We start from the raw sequence: 15,491 nt of genomic DNA on the forward strand, positions 1-15,491 counted from the left end.
CAATGGAGAATCCCCACTGTTCTATAGGGTGGGTATTGGGGCGTGCACAACCCTATAGTAGCCAATGGAGAATCCCCGCTGTTCTATAGGGTGGGTATTGGGGCGTGCACAACCCTATAGTACCCAATTGAGAAGCTCCATTGGTTCTATAGGGTGGGTATTGGGGCGTGCACAACCCTATAGTAGCCAATAGAGAATCCCCCTCGGTTCTATAGGGTGGGTATTGGGGGCGTGCACAACCCTATAGTAGTCAATTGAGAATCTCCATTGGTTCTATAGGGTGGGTATTGGGGCGTGAACAACCCTATAGCAGCCAATGGAGAATCCCCGCTGTTCTATAGGGTGGGTATTGGGGGCGTGCACAACCCTATAGTAGTCAATAGAGAATCTCCATTGGTTCTATAGGGTGGGTATTGGGGCGTGCACAACCCTATAGTAGCCAATGGAGAATCCCCGCTCTCCTATAGGGTGGGTATTGGGGGCGTGCACAACCCTATAGTAGTCAATAGAGAATCTCCATTGGTTCTATAGGGTGGGTATTGGGGCGTGCACAACCCTATAGTAGCCAATGGAGAATCCCCGCTCTCCTATAGGGTGGGTATTGGGGGCGTGCACAGCCCTATAGTAGTCAATAGAGAATCTCCATTGGTTCTATAGGGTGGGTATTGGGGCGTGCACAACCCTATAGTAGCCAATGGAGAATCCCCGCTCTCCTATAGGGTGGGTATTGGGGGCGTGCACAACCCTATAGTAGCCAATAGAGAATCTCCATTGGTTCTATAGGGTGGGTATTGGGGTGTGCACAACCCTATAGTAGCCAATGGAGAATCCCCGCTCTCTTATAGGGTGGGTTTAGGGGGTTTTTGGGTGGTTTTGACCTTTTTTTGGGTGTTTTGGGGCTGGTTTGGGGCGTTTTGGTTGCTTTTGCTGATTTTGGCAGTTTTTGGCTGGTTTTTCTTCTTTTTGCCTTTTTTTTTCTCTTATTTTTGCCAATTTTATGACTTTTGACTTTTTTTGACTTTTTTCACCCATTTTTGCCTATTTTATGGCTTTTTTTGCTTGGTTTTGCCTGTTTTGACTTTTTTCACCCATTTTTGCCTATTTTATGGCTTTTTTTGCTTGGTTTTGCCTGTTTTGAATTTTTTCACCCATTTTTGCCTATTTTATGCCTTTTTATGCTTGGTTTTGCCTGTTTTTTGACTTTTTTCACCCATTTTTGCCTATTTTATGCCTTTTTTTGCTTGGTTTTGCCTGTTTTTTGAGTTTTTTCACCCATTTTTGCCTATTTTATGGCTTTTTTTGCTTGGTTTTGCCTGTTTTGACTTTTTTCACCCATTTTTGCCTATTTTATGCCTTTTTTTGCTTGGTTTTGCCTGTTTTTTGACATTTTTCACCCATTTTTGCCTATTTTATGCTTTTTTTGCTTGGTTTTGCCTGTTTTTTGACTTTTTTCACCCATTTTTGCCTATTTTATGCCTTTTTTTTGCTTGGTTTTGCCTGTTTTGCCTTTTTTCACCCATTTTTGCCTATTTTATGCCTTTTTTTGCTTGGTTTTGCCTGTTTTTTGACATTTTTCACCCATTTTTGCCTATTTTATGCCTTTTTTTGCTTGGTTTTGCCTGTTTTTTGGCTTTTTTCACCCATTTTTGCCTGTTTTATGGCTTTTTTTGCTTGTTTTTTCTTTCTGTGCCTTTTTCTTGCATTTTTGCCCCTTTTTTGCCTTTTTTTGCCCCCTTTTGCCCGTTTCTTGACTTTTTTTACCCATTTTTGCTTAATTTATAGTGTTTTTGCCTGTTTTTGCTAATTTTATGTGTTTTTTTGGTCTTTTTTTATCTTTCCCCCATTTTCCCCCTATTTCCCCCATTTTTCCCCGTTTCCCCCCAATTCCACCCTTTTTTCCCCAATTTCCCCCCAAATTTTCCCTTGTTCCCCCCATTTTTCCCCAATTCTCCCCATTTCCCCCTTTTCTCCCCATTTTTCCCCATTTTTCTCCAATTCCCCCCTTTTTGCTCATTTTCCCCCCATTTCCCCACATTTTTGCCCATTTCCCCCCTTTTCTCCCCATTTTTATGCATCTTCCCCCTATTTCCCCCATTTTCCCCCCATTTTACCCCATTTTCCCCCATTTCCCCCCATTTCCCCCCATTTCCCCCCGTATCCCTCCCATTTTCCCCCCATCTCCCCCACATTTTCCCCCCATTTTGCCCCCTTTTTCCATTTCCCCATTTTCCCCTCATTCCCCCCCATTTCCCCCCTTTTCCCCCATTTTTCCCCCATTTTCCCCATCTCCCAATTTTTCCCCTATTTTTCCCCATTTTCCCCCCATCTCCCCCCCATACCCCCATTTTTCCCCTTTCCCCCCCTTTCCCCACCTTTCCCCCCCTTTCCCCCCCTTCCCCCCCTTCCCCCCCTTCCCCCCTTCCCCCCCTTCCCCCCTTCCCCCCTTCCCCCCTTCCCCCCCCCCTTCCCCCCTTCCCCCCCTTCCCCCCCTTTCCCCCCTTCCCCCCCTTCCCCCCTTCCCCTTCCTCCCATCTCCCCCCATCTCCCCCCCATTTTCCCCCCATCTCCCCCCATCTCCCCCCTCTCCCCCCCTCTCCCCCCATTTTCCCCCCATTTTTCCCCATTTTCCCCCCATTTTCCCCCATTCCCCCCATTTTCCCCCCATCTCCCATTTTTCCCCCCATCTCCCCCCCATCTCCCCCCATACCCCTCCATTTCCCCCCCATCTCCCCCCATCTCCCCCCATCTCCCCCCCAGGAGGCCGAAGTGGAGCACCGCGTGGCCGAGATGAAGCGCGAGGGCTTCTGGTCCCTACGGCGCCTGCCCAAGGTGCCGGAGCCGCCGCGCCCCAAGGTGCACTGGGATTACCTCTGCGAGGAGATGCAGTGGTTGGCCGCTGACTTCGCCCAGGAGCGACGCTGGAAGAGGGGCGTGGCCCGCAAGGTAAAATGGGGCTGACCCATAGGGAACGCGTCGGGACCCATAGGGACTCGTTGGGACCCATAGGGACTCATTGGGAGCCATAGGGACTCATTGGGACCCATACGGAACCCATAGGAACACATTGGGATCCATACAGAATCCATAGGAACTCATTGGGACCCATAGGGACACATTGGGACCCATAGGAACTCGTTGGGAGCCATAGGAACTCATTGGGACCCATAAGAACTCGTTGGGAGCCATAGGAACTCATTGGGACCCATAGGAACTCATTGGGAGCCATATGGGACTCATTGGGACCCATAGGGACTCATTGGGACCCATAGGGACACATTGGGAGCCATAGGAACTCGTTGGGAGCCATAGGAACTCATTGGGACCCATAGGAACTCATTGGGAGCCATAGGAACTCATTGGGACCCATAGGAACTCGTTGGGAGCCATACGGGACTCATTGGGACCCATAGGAACTCGTTGGGAGCCATACGGGACTCATTGGGACCCATAGGAACTCGTTGGGAGCCATACGGGACTCATAGGAACGCATTGGGAGCCATAGGGACACATTGGGACCCATAGGAACTCGTTGGGAGCCATACGGGACTCATAGGAACGCATTGGGAGCCATAGGGACACATTGGGACCCATAGATAGTCGTTGGGAGCCATACGGGACTCATAGGATCACATTGGGACGCATAGGAACTCATTGGGAGCCATAGGAATGCATTGGGACCCATAGATACTCGTTGGGAGCCATAGGAACTCATTGGGACCCATAGATACTCGTTGGGAGCCATAGGAACTCATTGGGACCCATAGATACTCGTTGGGAGCCATACGGGACCCATAGGAACGCATCGGGAGCCATACGGGACAGACTGGGACACATAGGGACTCATTGGGAGCCATACAAGACACATTGGGACCTATAGGTACTCATTGGGAGCCATAGGAACTCATTGGGACCTATAGATACTCGTTGGGAGCCATACGGGACTCATAGGAACGCATTGGGAGCCATAGGGACGCATTGGGACCCATAGGAACTCGTTGGGAGCCATAGGAACTCATTGGGACCCATAGGAACTCGTTGGGAGCCATACGGGACCCATAGGAACGCATTGGCAGCCATAGGGACACATTGGGACCCATGGAAACTCGTTGGGAGCCATACGGGACTCATAGGAACACATTGGGACGCATAGGAACTCATTGGGACCCATAGATACTCGTTGGGAACCATACGGGACCCATAGGAACGCATTGGGACGCATAGGGACCCATAGGGACTCATTGGGACCCATAGATACTCGTTGGGAGCCATAGGAACGCATTGGGAGCCATAGAAACCCATTGGGACACATAGGAACTCATTGGGACCCATACGGAACCCATAGGAACTCATTGGGACCCATAGGAACTCGTAGGAACTCATTGGGACCCATAGGGGACCCATAGGAACTCGTTGGGAGCCATAGGAACTCATTGGGACCCATAGGGACTCATTGGGACCCATAGGGACTCATTGGGACCCATAGGAACTCATTGGGACCCATACGGAACCCATAGGAACACATTGGGATCCATACAGAATCCATAGGAACTCATTGGGACCCATGGGAACTCATTGGGACCCATAGGGACTCATTGGGACCCATACGGAACCCATAGGAACCCATTGGGACACGTAGGAACTCATTGGGACCCATACGGAACCCATAGGAACACATTGGGACACATAGATACTCATTGGGACCCATACGGAACCCATAGGAACTCATTGGGACACGTAGGAACTCATTGGGACCCATACGGAACCCATAGGAACACATTGGGACACATAGATACTCATTGGGACCCATAGGAACTCATTGGGACCCATAGGAACTCATTGGGACCCATAGGGACTCATTGGGACCCATAGGAACCCATAGGAACACATTGGGACCCATACGGAACCCATTGGGACACATAGGAACTCATTGGGAGCTATAGGAACTCATTGGGACCCATAGGACCCCATTGGGACCCATAGAAACCCATTGCGCACCATAGAAACCCATTGCGACCCATAGAAACCCGTTGGTACCCCCCCATGGTTGCATCTCCATTGCGTTTGGTTGAGCTTGCCCCCATAGGTACCCATTGCGCCCCATAGAAACCCATTGCGCCCCATAGAAACCCGTTGGTACCCCCCATGGTTGCATCTCCATCGCGTTCGGTTGCGCTTGCCCGCATCGGATCCAGTTGGGACCCATAGAAACCCATTGGGACCCACAGAAACCCATTGTGACCCATAGAAACACATAGGAACCCATTGCGCCCCATAGGAACCCATTGCGCCCCATAGGGCCCCATTGCGCCCCATAGAAACCCATTGCGCCCCATAGAAACCCGTTGGTACCCCTCATGGTTGCATCTCCATCGCGTTCGGTTGCGCTTGCCCGCATCGGATCCCATTGGGACCCATAGAAACCCATTGTGACCCATAGAAACACATAGGAACCCATTAGGACCCATAGAAACCCATTGGGACCCATAGAAACCCATTGCGCCCCATAGAAACCCATTGCGCCCCATAGAAACCCGTTGGTACCCCCCCATGGTTGCATCTCCATCGCGTTCGGTTGCGCTTGCCCGCATCGGATCCCATTGGGACCCATAGAAACCCATTGGGACCCATAGAAACCCATTGTGACCCATAGAAACACATAGGAACCCATTGCGCCCCATAGAAACCCATTGCACCCCATAGAAACCCATTGCGACCCATAGAAACCCATTGGTACCCCCCCATGGTTGCATCTCCATCGCGTTCGGTTGCGCTTGCCCGCATCGGATCCCATTGGGACCCATAGAAACCCATTGGGACCCATAGAAACACATTGTGACCCATAGAAACACATAGGAACCCATTGCGCCCCATAGAAACCCATTGCGCCCCATAGAAACCCATTGCGACCCATAGAAACCCGTTGGTCCCCCCCCATGGTTGCATCTCCATCGCGTTCGGTTGCGCTTGCCCGCATCGGATCCCATTGCCATCATCTCCATCGGATTCAATTCGGATTCAATTCCCCCCCACCCCCCAGCACCCATGGGTGCCCTCTGCCCCACACATCGCCCCACACATGGCCCCACATCTCCCCCCAGGTGGTGCGCATGGTGATGCGGCACCACGAGGAGCAGCGGCAGAAGGAGGAGCGCGCCAAGCGCGAGGAGCAGGCCAAGCTGCGCCGCGTGGCCGCCGCCATCGCCAAGGAGGTCAAGCAGTTCTGGAGCAACGTGGAGAAGGTGGGGGGCTGCCCCATAGCACCCATGGGTGCTCTCCTCCCCTCCACACCCATCCATCACCCATGGGTGCTACCCCCTTCCTTTCGTCATCTATGGGGTGGTTGCTGTCGGTTACGGTTGATTTCCGTTCTTTATCGGCGGTGTCGAGCGGCGTTGGGTGGGCACCCATGGTCGTGGTTGGGTGCTCATTGGGTGGCCCATGGTCATGATTGGGTGCCTGTTGGGTGGTCCCATGGTCGTGGTTGGGTGGCCCCATGGTCATGGTTGGGTGCCCATTGGGTGGCCCCATGGTCATGGATGCGTGGCGTCATGGTCGTGATTGGGTGCTCATTGGGTGGCCCCATGGTCGTGGTTGGGTGGCCTCATGGTCATGGTTGGGTGCCCATTGGGTGGCCCCATGGTCATGGATGCGTGGCGTCATGGTCGTGATTGGGTGCTCATTGGGTGGCCCCATGGTCGTGGTTGGGTGGCCTCATGGTCATGGTTGGGTGCCCATTGGGTGGCCCCATGGTCATGGATGCGTGGCGTCATGGTCGTGATTGGGTGCTCATTGGGTGGCCCCATGGTCGTGGTTGGGTGGCCTCATGGTCATGGTTGGGTGCCCATTGGGTGGCCCCATGGTCATGGATGCGTGGCGTCATGGTCGTGATTGGGTGCTCATTGGGTGGCCCCATGGTCGTGGTTGGGTGGCCTCATGGTCATGGTTGGGTGCCCATTGGGTGGCCCCATGGTCATGGATGCGTGGCGTCATGGTCGTGGTTGGGTGCTCATTGGGTGGCCCCATGGTCATGATTGGGTGCCCATTGGGTGGCCCCATGATCATGGTTGGGTGGCCCCATGGTCATGGTTGGGTGCTCATTGGGTGGCCCCATGGTCATGGTTGGGTGCTCATTGGGTGGCCCCATGGTCATGGTTGGGTGCCCATTGGGTGGCCCCATGGTCGTGATTGGGTGGCCTCATGGTCATGGTTGGGTGCCTATTGGGTGGCCCCGTGGTCATGGTTCGGTGCCCGTTGGGTGCCCATTGGGTGTCCCATGGTCAATGTTGGGTGCTCATTGGGTGGCCCCATGGTCGTGGTTGGGTCCCCATTGGGTGGCCCCAATGGTCATGGTTGGGTGGCCCCATGGTCGTGGTTGGGTGCCCATTGGGTGGCCCTGTGGTCATGGTTGGGTGCTCATTGGGTGCAGTTGTTGCCCCATGGATGTCTATGGGGTGGCCGTTAGTGGTCTATGGGTGCTGGTAGGTGGCCTCTGCTGGCACATGGGTGCTATGGGTGCTGCTGGGTCCCTTCTGGGTGCTATTGGGAGCCCATTGGATGCTTGTTGTTATGGGTGCTGTTGAAGTGCTGTGGGTGCTATTGGGTGGTGGTGTTGTCTATTGGGTGCTGTGTGTGGGTGCTATAGGGCACTATGGGTGCTATAGGGTGCTGTGGGTGCTGGGGCACCCATGGGTGCTGTTGCATGTGGTGCAGTTCAAGCAGCAGTCCCGCCTGGAGGAGAAGCGGAAGCAGGCTCTGGGCCTGCAGCTGCCCATTGGGTGCTGTGTATGGGTGCTATAGGGTGCTATAGGGCGCTATGGGTGCCATAGGGTGCTATGGGTGCTGGGGCACCCATGGGTGCTGTTGCAGGTGGTGCAGTTCAAGCAGCAGTCCCGCCTGGAGGAGAAGCGGAAGCAGGCTCTGGGCCTGCTTCCGCCCATTGGGTGCTGTGTATGGGTGCTATAGGGCGCTATGGGTGCCATAGGGTGCTATAGGGTGCTGTGGGTGCTGGGGCACCCATGGGTGCTGTTGCAGGTGGTGCAGTTCAAGCAGCAGTCCCGCCTGGAGGAGAAGCGGAAGCAGGCTCTGGGCCTGCAGCTGCCCATTGGGTGCTGTGTATGGGTGCTATAGGGTGCTATGGGTGCTGGGGCACCCATGGGTGCTGTTGCAGGTGGTGCAGTTCAAGCAGCAGTCCCGCCTGGAGGAGAAGCGGAAGCAGGCTCTGGGCCTGCAGCTGCCCATTGGGTGCTGTGTATGGGTGCTATAGGGTGCTATGGGTGCTATAGGGTGCTGTGGGTGCTGGGGCACCCATGGGTGCTGTTGCAGGTGGTGCAGTTCAAGCAGCAGTCCCGCCTGGAGGAGAAGCGGAAGCAGGCTCTGGGCCTGCAGCTGCCCATTGGGTGCTGTGTATGGGTGCTATAGGGTGCTATGGGTGCTGGGGCACCCATGGGTGCTGTTGCAGGTGGTGCAGTTCAAGCAGCAGTCCCGCCTGGAGGAGAAGCGGAAGCAGGCTCTGGGCCTGCAGCTGCCCATTGGGTGCTGTGTATGGGTGCTATAGGGCGCTATAGGGCGCTATGGGTGCTATAGGGTGCTATGGGTGCTGGGGCACCCATGGGTGCTGTTGCAGGTGGTGCAGTTCAAGCAGCAGTCCCGCCTGGAGGAGAAGCGGAAGCAGGCTCTGGGCCTGCAGCTGCCCATTGGGTGCTGTGTATGGGTGCTATAGGGTGCTATGGGTGCTATAGGGTGCTGTGGGTGCTGGGGCACCCATGGGTGCTGTTGCAGGTGGTGCAGTTCAAGCAGCAGTCCCGCCTGGAGGAGAAGCGGAAGCAGGCTCTGGGCCTGCAGCTGCCCATTGGGTGCTGTGTATGGGTGCTATAGGGTGCTGTTGGTGCTGGGGCACCCATGGGTGCTGTTGCAGGTGGTGCAGTTCAAGCAGCAGTCCCGCCTGGAGGAGAAGCGGAAGCAGGCTCTGGGCCTGCAGCTGCCCATTGGGTGCTGTGTATGGGTGCTATAGGGTGCTGTGGGTGCTATAGGGTGCTGTGGGTGCTGGGGCACCCATGGGTGCTGTTGCAAGTGGGGCAGTTCAAGCAGCAATCCCGCCTGGAGGAGAAGCGGAAGCAGGCTCTGGGCCTGCAGCTGCCCATTGGGTGCTGTGTATGGGTGCTATAGGGCGCTATAGGGCGCTATGGGTGCTATAGGGTGCTATGGGTGCTGGGGCACCCATGGGTGCTGTTGCAGGTGGTGCAGTTCAAGCAGCAGTCCCGCCTGGAGGAGAAGCGGAAGCAGGCTCTGGGCCTGCAGCTGCCCATTGGGTGCTGTGTATGGGTGCTATAGGGTGCTATGGGTGCTATAGGGTGCTGTGGGTGCTGGGGCACCCATGGGTGCTGTTGCAGGTGGTGCAGTTCAAGCAGCAGTCCCGCCTGGAGGAGAAGCGGAAGCAGGCTCTGGGCCTGCAGCTGCCCATTGGGTGCTGTGTATGGGTGCTATAGGGTGCTATGGGTGCTGGGGCACCCATGGGTGCTGTTGCAGGTGGTGCAGTTCAAGCAGCAGTCCCGCCTGGAGGAGAAGCGGAAGCAGGCTCTGGGCCTGCAGCTGCCCATTGGGTGCTGTGTATGGGTGCTATAGGGTGCTATGGGTGCTGGGGCACCCATGGGTGCTGTTGCAGGTGGTGCAGTTCAAGCAGCAGTCCCGCCTGGAGGAGAAGCGGAAGCAGGCTCTGGACCTGCAGCTGCCCATTGGGTGCTGTGTATGGGTGCTATAGGGCGCTATAGGGCGCTATGGGTGCTATAGGGTGCTATGGGTGCTGGGGCACCCATGGGTGCTGTTGCAGGTGGTGCAGTTCAAGCAGCAGTCCCGCCTGGAGGAGAAGCGGAAGCAGGCTCTGGGCCTGCAGCTGCCCATTGGGTGCTGTGTATGGGTGCTATAGGGTGCTATAGGGCGCTATGGGTGCCATAGGGTGCTATGGGTGCTGGGGCACCCATGGGTGCTGTTGCAGGTGGTGCAGTTCAAGCAGCAATCCCGCCTGGAGGAGAAGCGGAAGCAGGCTCTGGGCCTGCAGCTGCCCATTGGGTGCTGTGTATAGGTGCTATAGGGCGCTATGGGTGCCATAGGGTGCTATAGGGTGCTGTGGGTGCTGGGGCACCCATGGGTGCTGTTGCAGGTGGTGCAGTTCAAGCAGCAGTCCCGCCTGGAGGAGAAGCGGAAGCAGGCTCTGGGCCTGCAGCTGCCCATTGGGTGCTGTGTATAGGTGCTATAGGGCGCTATGGGTGCCATAGGGTGCTATAGGGTGCTGTGGGTGCTGGGGCACCCATGGGTGCTGTTGCAGGTGGTGCAGTTCAAGCAGCAGTCCCGCCTGGAGGAGAAGCGGAAGCAGGCTCTGGGCCTGCAGCTGCCCATTGGGTGCTGTGTATGGGTGCTATAGGGCGCTGTGGGTGCTATAGGGTGCTGTGGGTGCTATAGGGTGCTGTGGGTGCTGGGGCACCCATGGGTGCTGTTGCAGGTGGTGCAGTTCAAGCAGCAGTCCCGCCTGGAGGAGAAGCGGAAGCAGGCCCTGGACCTACAACTGGACTTCATTGTGGGGCAGACCGAGAAGTACTCGGACCTCTTGAGCCGCAGCCTCAACGCGCCCCATAGGGTGCAGCACCCATCGGGCTGTGAGTCACCCATGGGTGCTATGGGGGGGGGGGAGGGGGGCAAAAGGTGGGGGGGGAGGGCGTTGGAATACATGGGTGTTATGGGGGTGATGGGGATTGTGGTACCCGAGGGGGGTGGGGATGGGGCACCCATGGGTGCTATGGGGAGATGGGGTGGTGGGGATGGGGGCACCCATGGGTGCTATGGGGAGATGGGGATTGTGGTACCTGAGGGGGATAGGGATGGGGATGGGGCACCCATGGGTGCTATGGGGAGGTGGGGTGATGGGGATTGTGGTCCCTGAGGGGGATGGGGATGGGGCACCCATGGGTGCTATGGGGATATGGGGTGATGGGGATTGTGGTACTCGAGGGGGATGGGGATGGGGCACCCATGGGTGCTATGGGGAGATGGGGTGATGGGGTTAGGGGCACCCATGGGTGCTATGGGGATATGGGGTGATGGGGATTGTGGTACCTAAGGGGGATGGGGATGGGGCACCCATGGGTGCTATGGGGTGATGGGGTGGTGGGGATGGGGGCACCCATAGGTGCTATGGGGACATAGGGTGATGGGAACTGTGGTACCCGAGGGAGATAGGGAAGGGGATGGGGACAGGGGCACCCATGGGTGCTAAGGAGGGGATGGGGCACCCAAAGGGGATGGGCACAGGGGCACCCATGGGTGCTAAGGAGGGGATGGGGCACCTAAAGGGGATGGGCACAGGGGCACCCATGGGTGCTAAGGAGGGGATGGGGCACCTAAAGGGGATGGGCACTGGGGCACCCATGGGTGCTAAGGAGGGGCTGTGGCACCCATGGGTGCTGAGGAGGGGCTGGGGCACCCATGGGTGCTCCCCCCCCCCCATGTGCAGATGGGGACCTGGAGCTCCCGGACGAGGACCCCCCCGATGGGTCCCCCCCTGACACCCGGCCCCGGGACCTGCAGGAGGTGCTGGGGGCCCTCCCCCCACAGGTACCCCCCCACCCTGACCCACACCCAATGCAGGGACCCCCCCACCCTGACCCCCACCCAATGCTAGGACCCCCCCACACTGACCCACACCCAATGCAGGGACCCCCCCACCCTGACCCCCACCCAATGCAAGGACCCCCCCCACCCTGACCCCCACCCAATCCAGTCCCCCCCCCACCCTGACCCCCACCCTGACCCCCACCCAATGCTAGGACCCCCCCACAGTGACCCCCACCCAATACAGGTAACCCCCCACCCTGACCCCCACCCAATGCAGGGACCCCCCCACCCTGACCCCCACCCAATGCAAGGACCCCCCCCACCCAATCCAGTCCCCCACCCTGACCCCCACCCTGACCCCCACCCAATGCTAGGACCCCCCCACACTGACCCCCACCCAATACAGGTAACCCCCCACCCTGACCCCCACCCAATGCAGGGAGCCCCCACTCTGACCCCCACCCAATGCAAGGACCCCCCCCACCCTGAGCCCCACCCAATCCAGTCCCCCCCCCACCCTGACCCCCACCCTGACCCCCACCCAATGCTAGGACCCCCCCACAGTGACCCCCACCCAATACAGGTAACCCCCCACCCTGACCCCCACCCAATGCAGGGACCCCCCCACTCTGACCCCCACCCAATGCAAGGACCCCCCCCACCCTGACCCCCACCCAATCCAGTCCCCCCCCCACCCTGACCCCCACCCTGACCCCCACCCAATGCTAGGACCCCCCCACAGTGACCCCCACCCAATACAGGTAACCCCCCACCCTGACCCCCACCCAATGCAGGGACCCCCCCCACCCTGACCCCCACCCAATGCAGGGACCCCCCCACCCTGACCCCCACCCAATCCAGTCCCCCCCCCACCCTGACCCCCACCCTGACCCCCACCCAATGCTAGGACCCCCCCACACTGACCCCCACCCAATACAGGTAACCCCCCACTCTGACCCCCACCCAATGCAGGGACCCCCCCACTCTGACCCCCACCCAATGCAAGGACCCCCCCCCACCCTGACCCCCACCCAATCCAGTCCCCCCCCCACCCTGACCCCCACCCTGACCCCCACCCAATGCTAGGACCCCCCCACACTGACCCCCACCCAATACAGGTAACCCCCCACCCTGACCCCCACCCAATGCAGGGAGCCCCCACTCTGACCCCCACCCACTGCAAGGACCCCCCCCACCCTGACCCCCACCCAATCCAGTCCCCCCCCACCCTGACCCCCACCCTGACCCCCACCCAATGCAGGGACCCCCCCCACCCTGACCCCCACCCAATGCAGGGACCCCCCCACCCTGACCCCCACCCAATGGAGGAACCCCCCCCACCCTGTCCCCCACCCAATGCAAGGACCCCCCCACCCTAAACCCCACCTAATGCTAGGACCCCCCCACCCTGACCCCCACCCAATGCAGGGTCCCCCCCCACCCTGACCCCCACCCTGACCCCCACCAAATGCATGGACCCCCCCCACCCAATCCAGTTCCCCCCCACCCTGACCCCCCACCCTGACCCCCACCCTGACCCCCACCCTGACCCCCACCCTGACCCCCACCCTGACCCCCACCCTGACCCCCACCCTGACCCCCACCCTGACCCCCAGGCGCTGCTGCAGCAGAACAAGAGCCCCTGGGAGCTGCGTGATGAGGATGAGGAGTTCGCAGCCGAGGAGGAAGAGGGTGAGAAATGGGGGGGGGGAAGGGGGCACCCATGGGTGGGGGCTGGCACCCAGTGGGGTCAATGGCACCCATTGGCGTCAATAGCACCCATTGGGTGCTGGTGTCACCCGTTGGGGTCAGTGGTACCCATTGGGGCCAATAGCACCCATTGGGGTCAATAGCACTCATTGGGTGCTGGTGTCACCCGTTGGGGTCAATGGCACCCACTGGGTGCTGGTGTCACCCATTGGGTGCCGATGTCACCCACTGGGGTCAGTGGCACCAACCGGGTGCTGATGTCACCCATTATGGTCAGTGGCACCTACTGGGTGCTGATGTCACCCATTGGGTGCTGATGTCACCCACTGGGGTCAGTGGCACCAACCGGGTGCTGATGTCACCCATTATGGTCAGTGGCACCCACTGGGTGCTGATGTCACCCATTGGGTGCTGGTGTCACCCATTATGGTCAGTGGCACCCACTGGGTGCTGATGTCACCCATTATGGTCAATGGCACCCACTGGGTGCTGATGTCACCCATTGGGTGCTGGTGTCACCCATTATGGTCAATGGCACCTATTGGGTGCTGTCGTCACCCATTATGGTCAATGGCACCCATTGGGTGCTGGTGTCACCCACTGGGTGCTGATGTCACCCATTATGGTCCATGGCACCCATTGGGTGCTGATGTCACCCCCTGGAGTCAGTGGCACCCATTGGGTGCTGATGTCACCAACTGGGGTCAATGGCACTCATTGGGTGCTGATGTCACCCATTGGGTGCTTGTGGCACCCACTGGGTGCCGATGTCACCCATTGGGTGCTGCTGTCACCCACTGGGGTCAGTGGCACCCATTGGGTGCTGATGTCACCCACTGGGGTCAGTGGCACCCGTTGGGTGCTGATGTCACCCGTTGGGTGCTGGTGTCACCCGTTGGGTGCTGGTATCACCCATTGGGTGCTGATGTCACCCATTGCGGTCAATGGCACCCATTGGGTGCTGGTGTCACCCATTGCGGTCAATGGCACCCATTGGGTGCTGGTGTCACCCATTATGGTCAGTGGCACCAATTGGGGTCAATGGCACCCATTGGGTGCTGATCTCACCCGCTGGGTGCTGATGTCACCCATTGAGTGCTGATGTCACCCGTTGGGTGCTGGTATCACCCATTGGGTGCTGATGTCACCCATTGCGGTCAATGGCACCCATTGGGTGCTGGTGTCACCCATTATGGTCAGTGGCACCCATTGGGTGCTGATGTCACCCATTGGGTGCTGGTGTCACCCATTGGGTGCTGATGTCACTGCAGGGGAGGATGAGGAGGAGACGATCGCGGCGCAGGAGCGGCTCGAGGGGGACGTGGACCACAAACAGGAGCTGGATGACCTGGCCCGGGAAGGTAGGGAGCACCCATGGGTGCCACCGGCCACACAGCACCCATGGCGGACCCATTGAGCACCCATGGGTGCCTTTATACACACAGCACCCATGGGTGACCCACAGAGCACCCATGGGTGCCACTGCCCGCACAGCACCCATGGGGGACCCATTGAGCACCCATGGGTGCCTTTATACACACAGCACCCATGGGTGACCCATAGAGCACCCATGGGTGCCACCGCCCGCACAGCACCCATGGTGGACCCATTGAGCACCCATGGGTGCCTTTATACACACAGCACCCATGGGTGACCCAGAGAGCACCCATGGGTGCCACCGGCCGCACAGCACCCATGGCGGACCCAGAGAGCACCCATGGGTGCCACTGCACACACAGCACCCATGGGTGACCCAGAGAGCACCCATGGGTGCCACCGGCCGCACAGCACCCATGGCGGACCCAGAGAGCACCCATGGGTGCCACCAGCCACACAGCACCCATGGGGGAACCCATTGAGCACCCATGGGTGCCACCGCCCGCACAGCACCCATGGGGGAACCCATTGAGCAGCCATGGGTGCCACCGCCCGCGCAGCACCCATGGTGGACCCATTGAGCACCCATGGGTGCCTTTATACACACAGCACCCATGGGTGACCCAGAGAGCACCCATGGGTGCCACCGGCCACACAGCACCCATGGCGGACCCAGAGAGCACCCATGGGTGACCCAGAGAGCACCCATGGGTGCCACCGGCTGCACAGCACCCATGGTGGACCCATTGAGCACCCATGGGTGCCTTTATACACACAGCACCCATGGGTGCCACTGCCCG

General features: G+C 58.6%; 1 protein-coding gene across 1 annotated transcript in view; it reads left to right on the top strand.

The window, feature by feature from the left end:
- Positions 1-2,755: 2,755 nt before the first annotated feature.
- SRCAP (Snf2 related CREBBP activator protein) overlaps positions 2,756-15,491 on the top strand; it is a gene marked incomplete at its 3' end in the record, with an annotated part of 30,608 nt that continues 17,872 nt past the window's right edge. Inside the window, exons 1-6 of the mRNA XM_057408441.1 lie at positions 2,756-2,943; positions 6,099-6,239; positions 10,496-10,649; positions 11,504-11,604; positions 13,221-13,296; positions 14,586-14,675. Coding sequence (XP_057264424.1) covers positions 2,788-2,943; positions 6,099-6,239; positions 10,496-10,649; positions 11,504-11,604; positions 13,221-13,296; positions 14,586-14,675 — 718 coding nt within the window. The remainder of the gene's footprint in view (positions 2,944-6,098; positions 6,240-10,495; positions 10,650-11,503; positions 11,605-13,220; positions 13,297-14,585; positions 14,676-15,491) is intronic.

Source organism: Pezoporus wallicus, unplaced genomic scaffold (assembly GCF_028554395.1).
Source record: "Pezoporus wallicus isolate ANWC-B61680 ecotype Strahan unplaced genomic scaffold, APGP_CSIRO_Pwel_v1 contig_14746, whole genome shotgun sequence".
In the NCBI taxonomy this organism is placed as follows: domain Eukaryota; kingdom Metazoa; phylum Chordata; class Aves; order Psittaciformes; family Psittacidae; genus Pezoporus; species Pezoporus wallicus.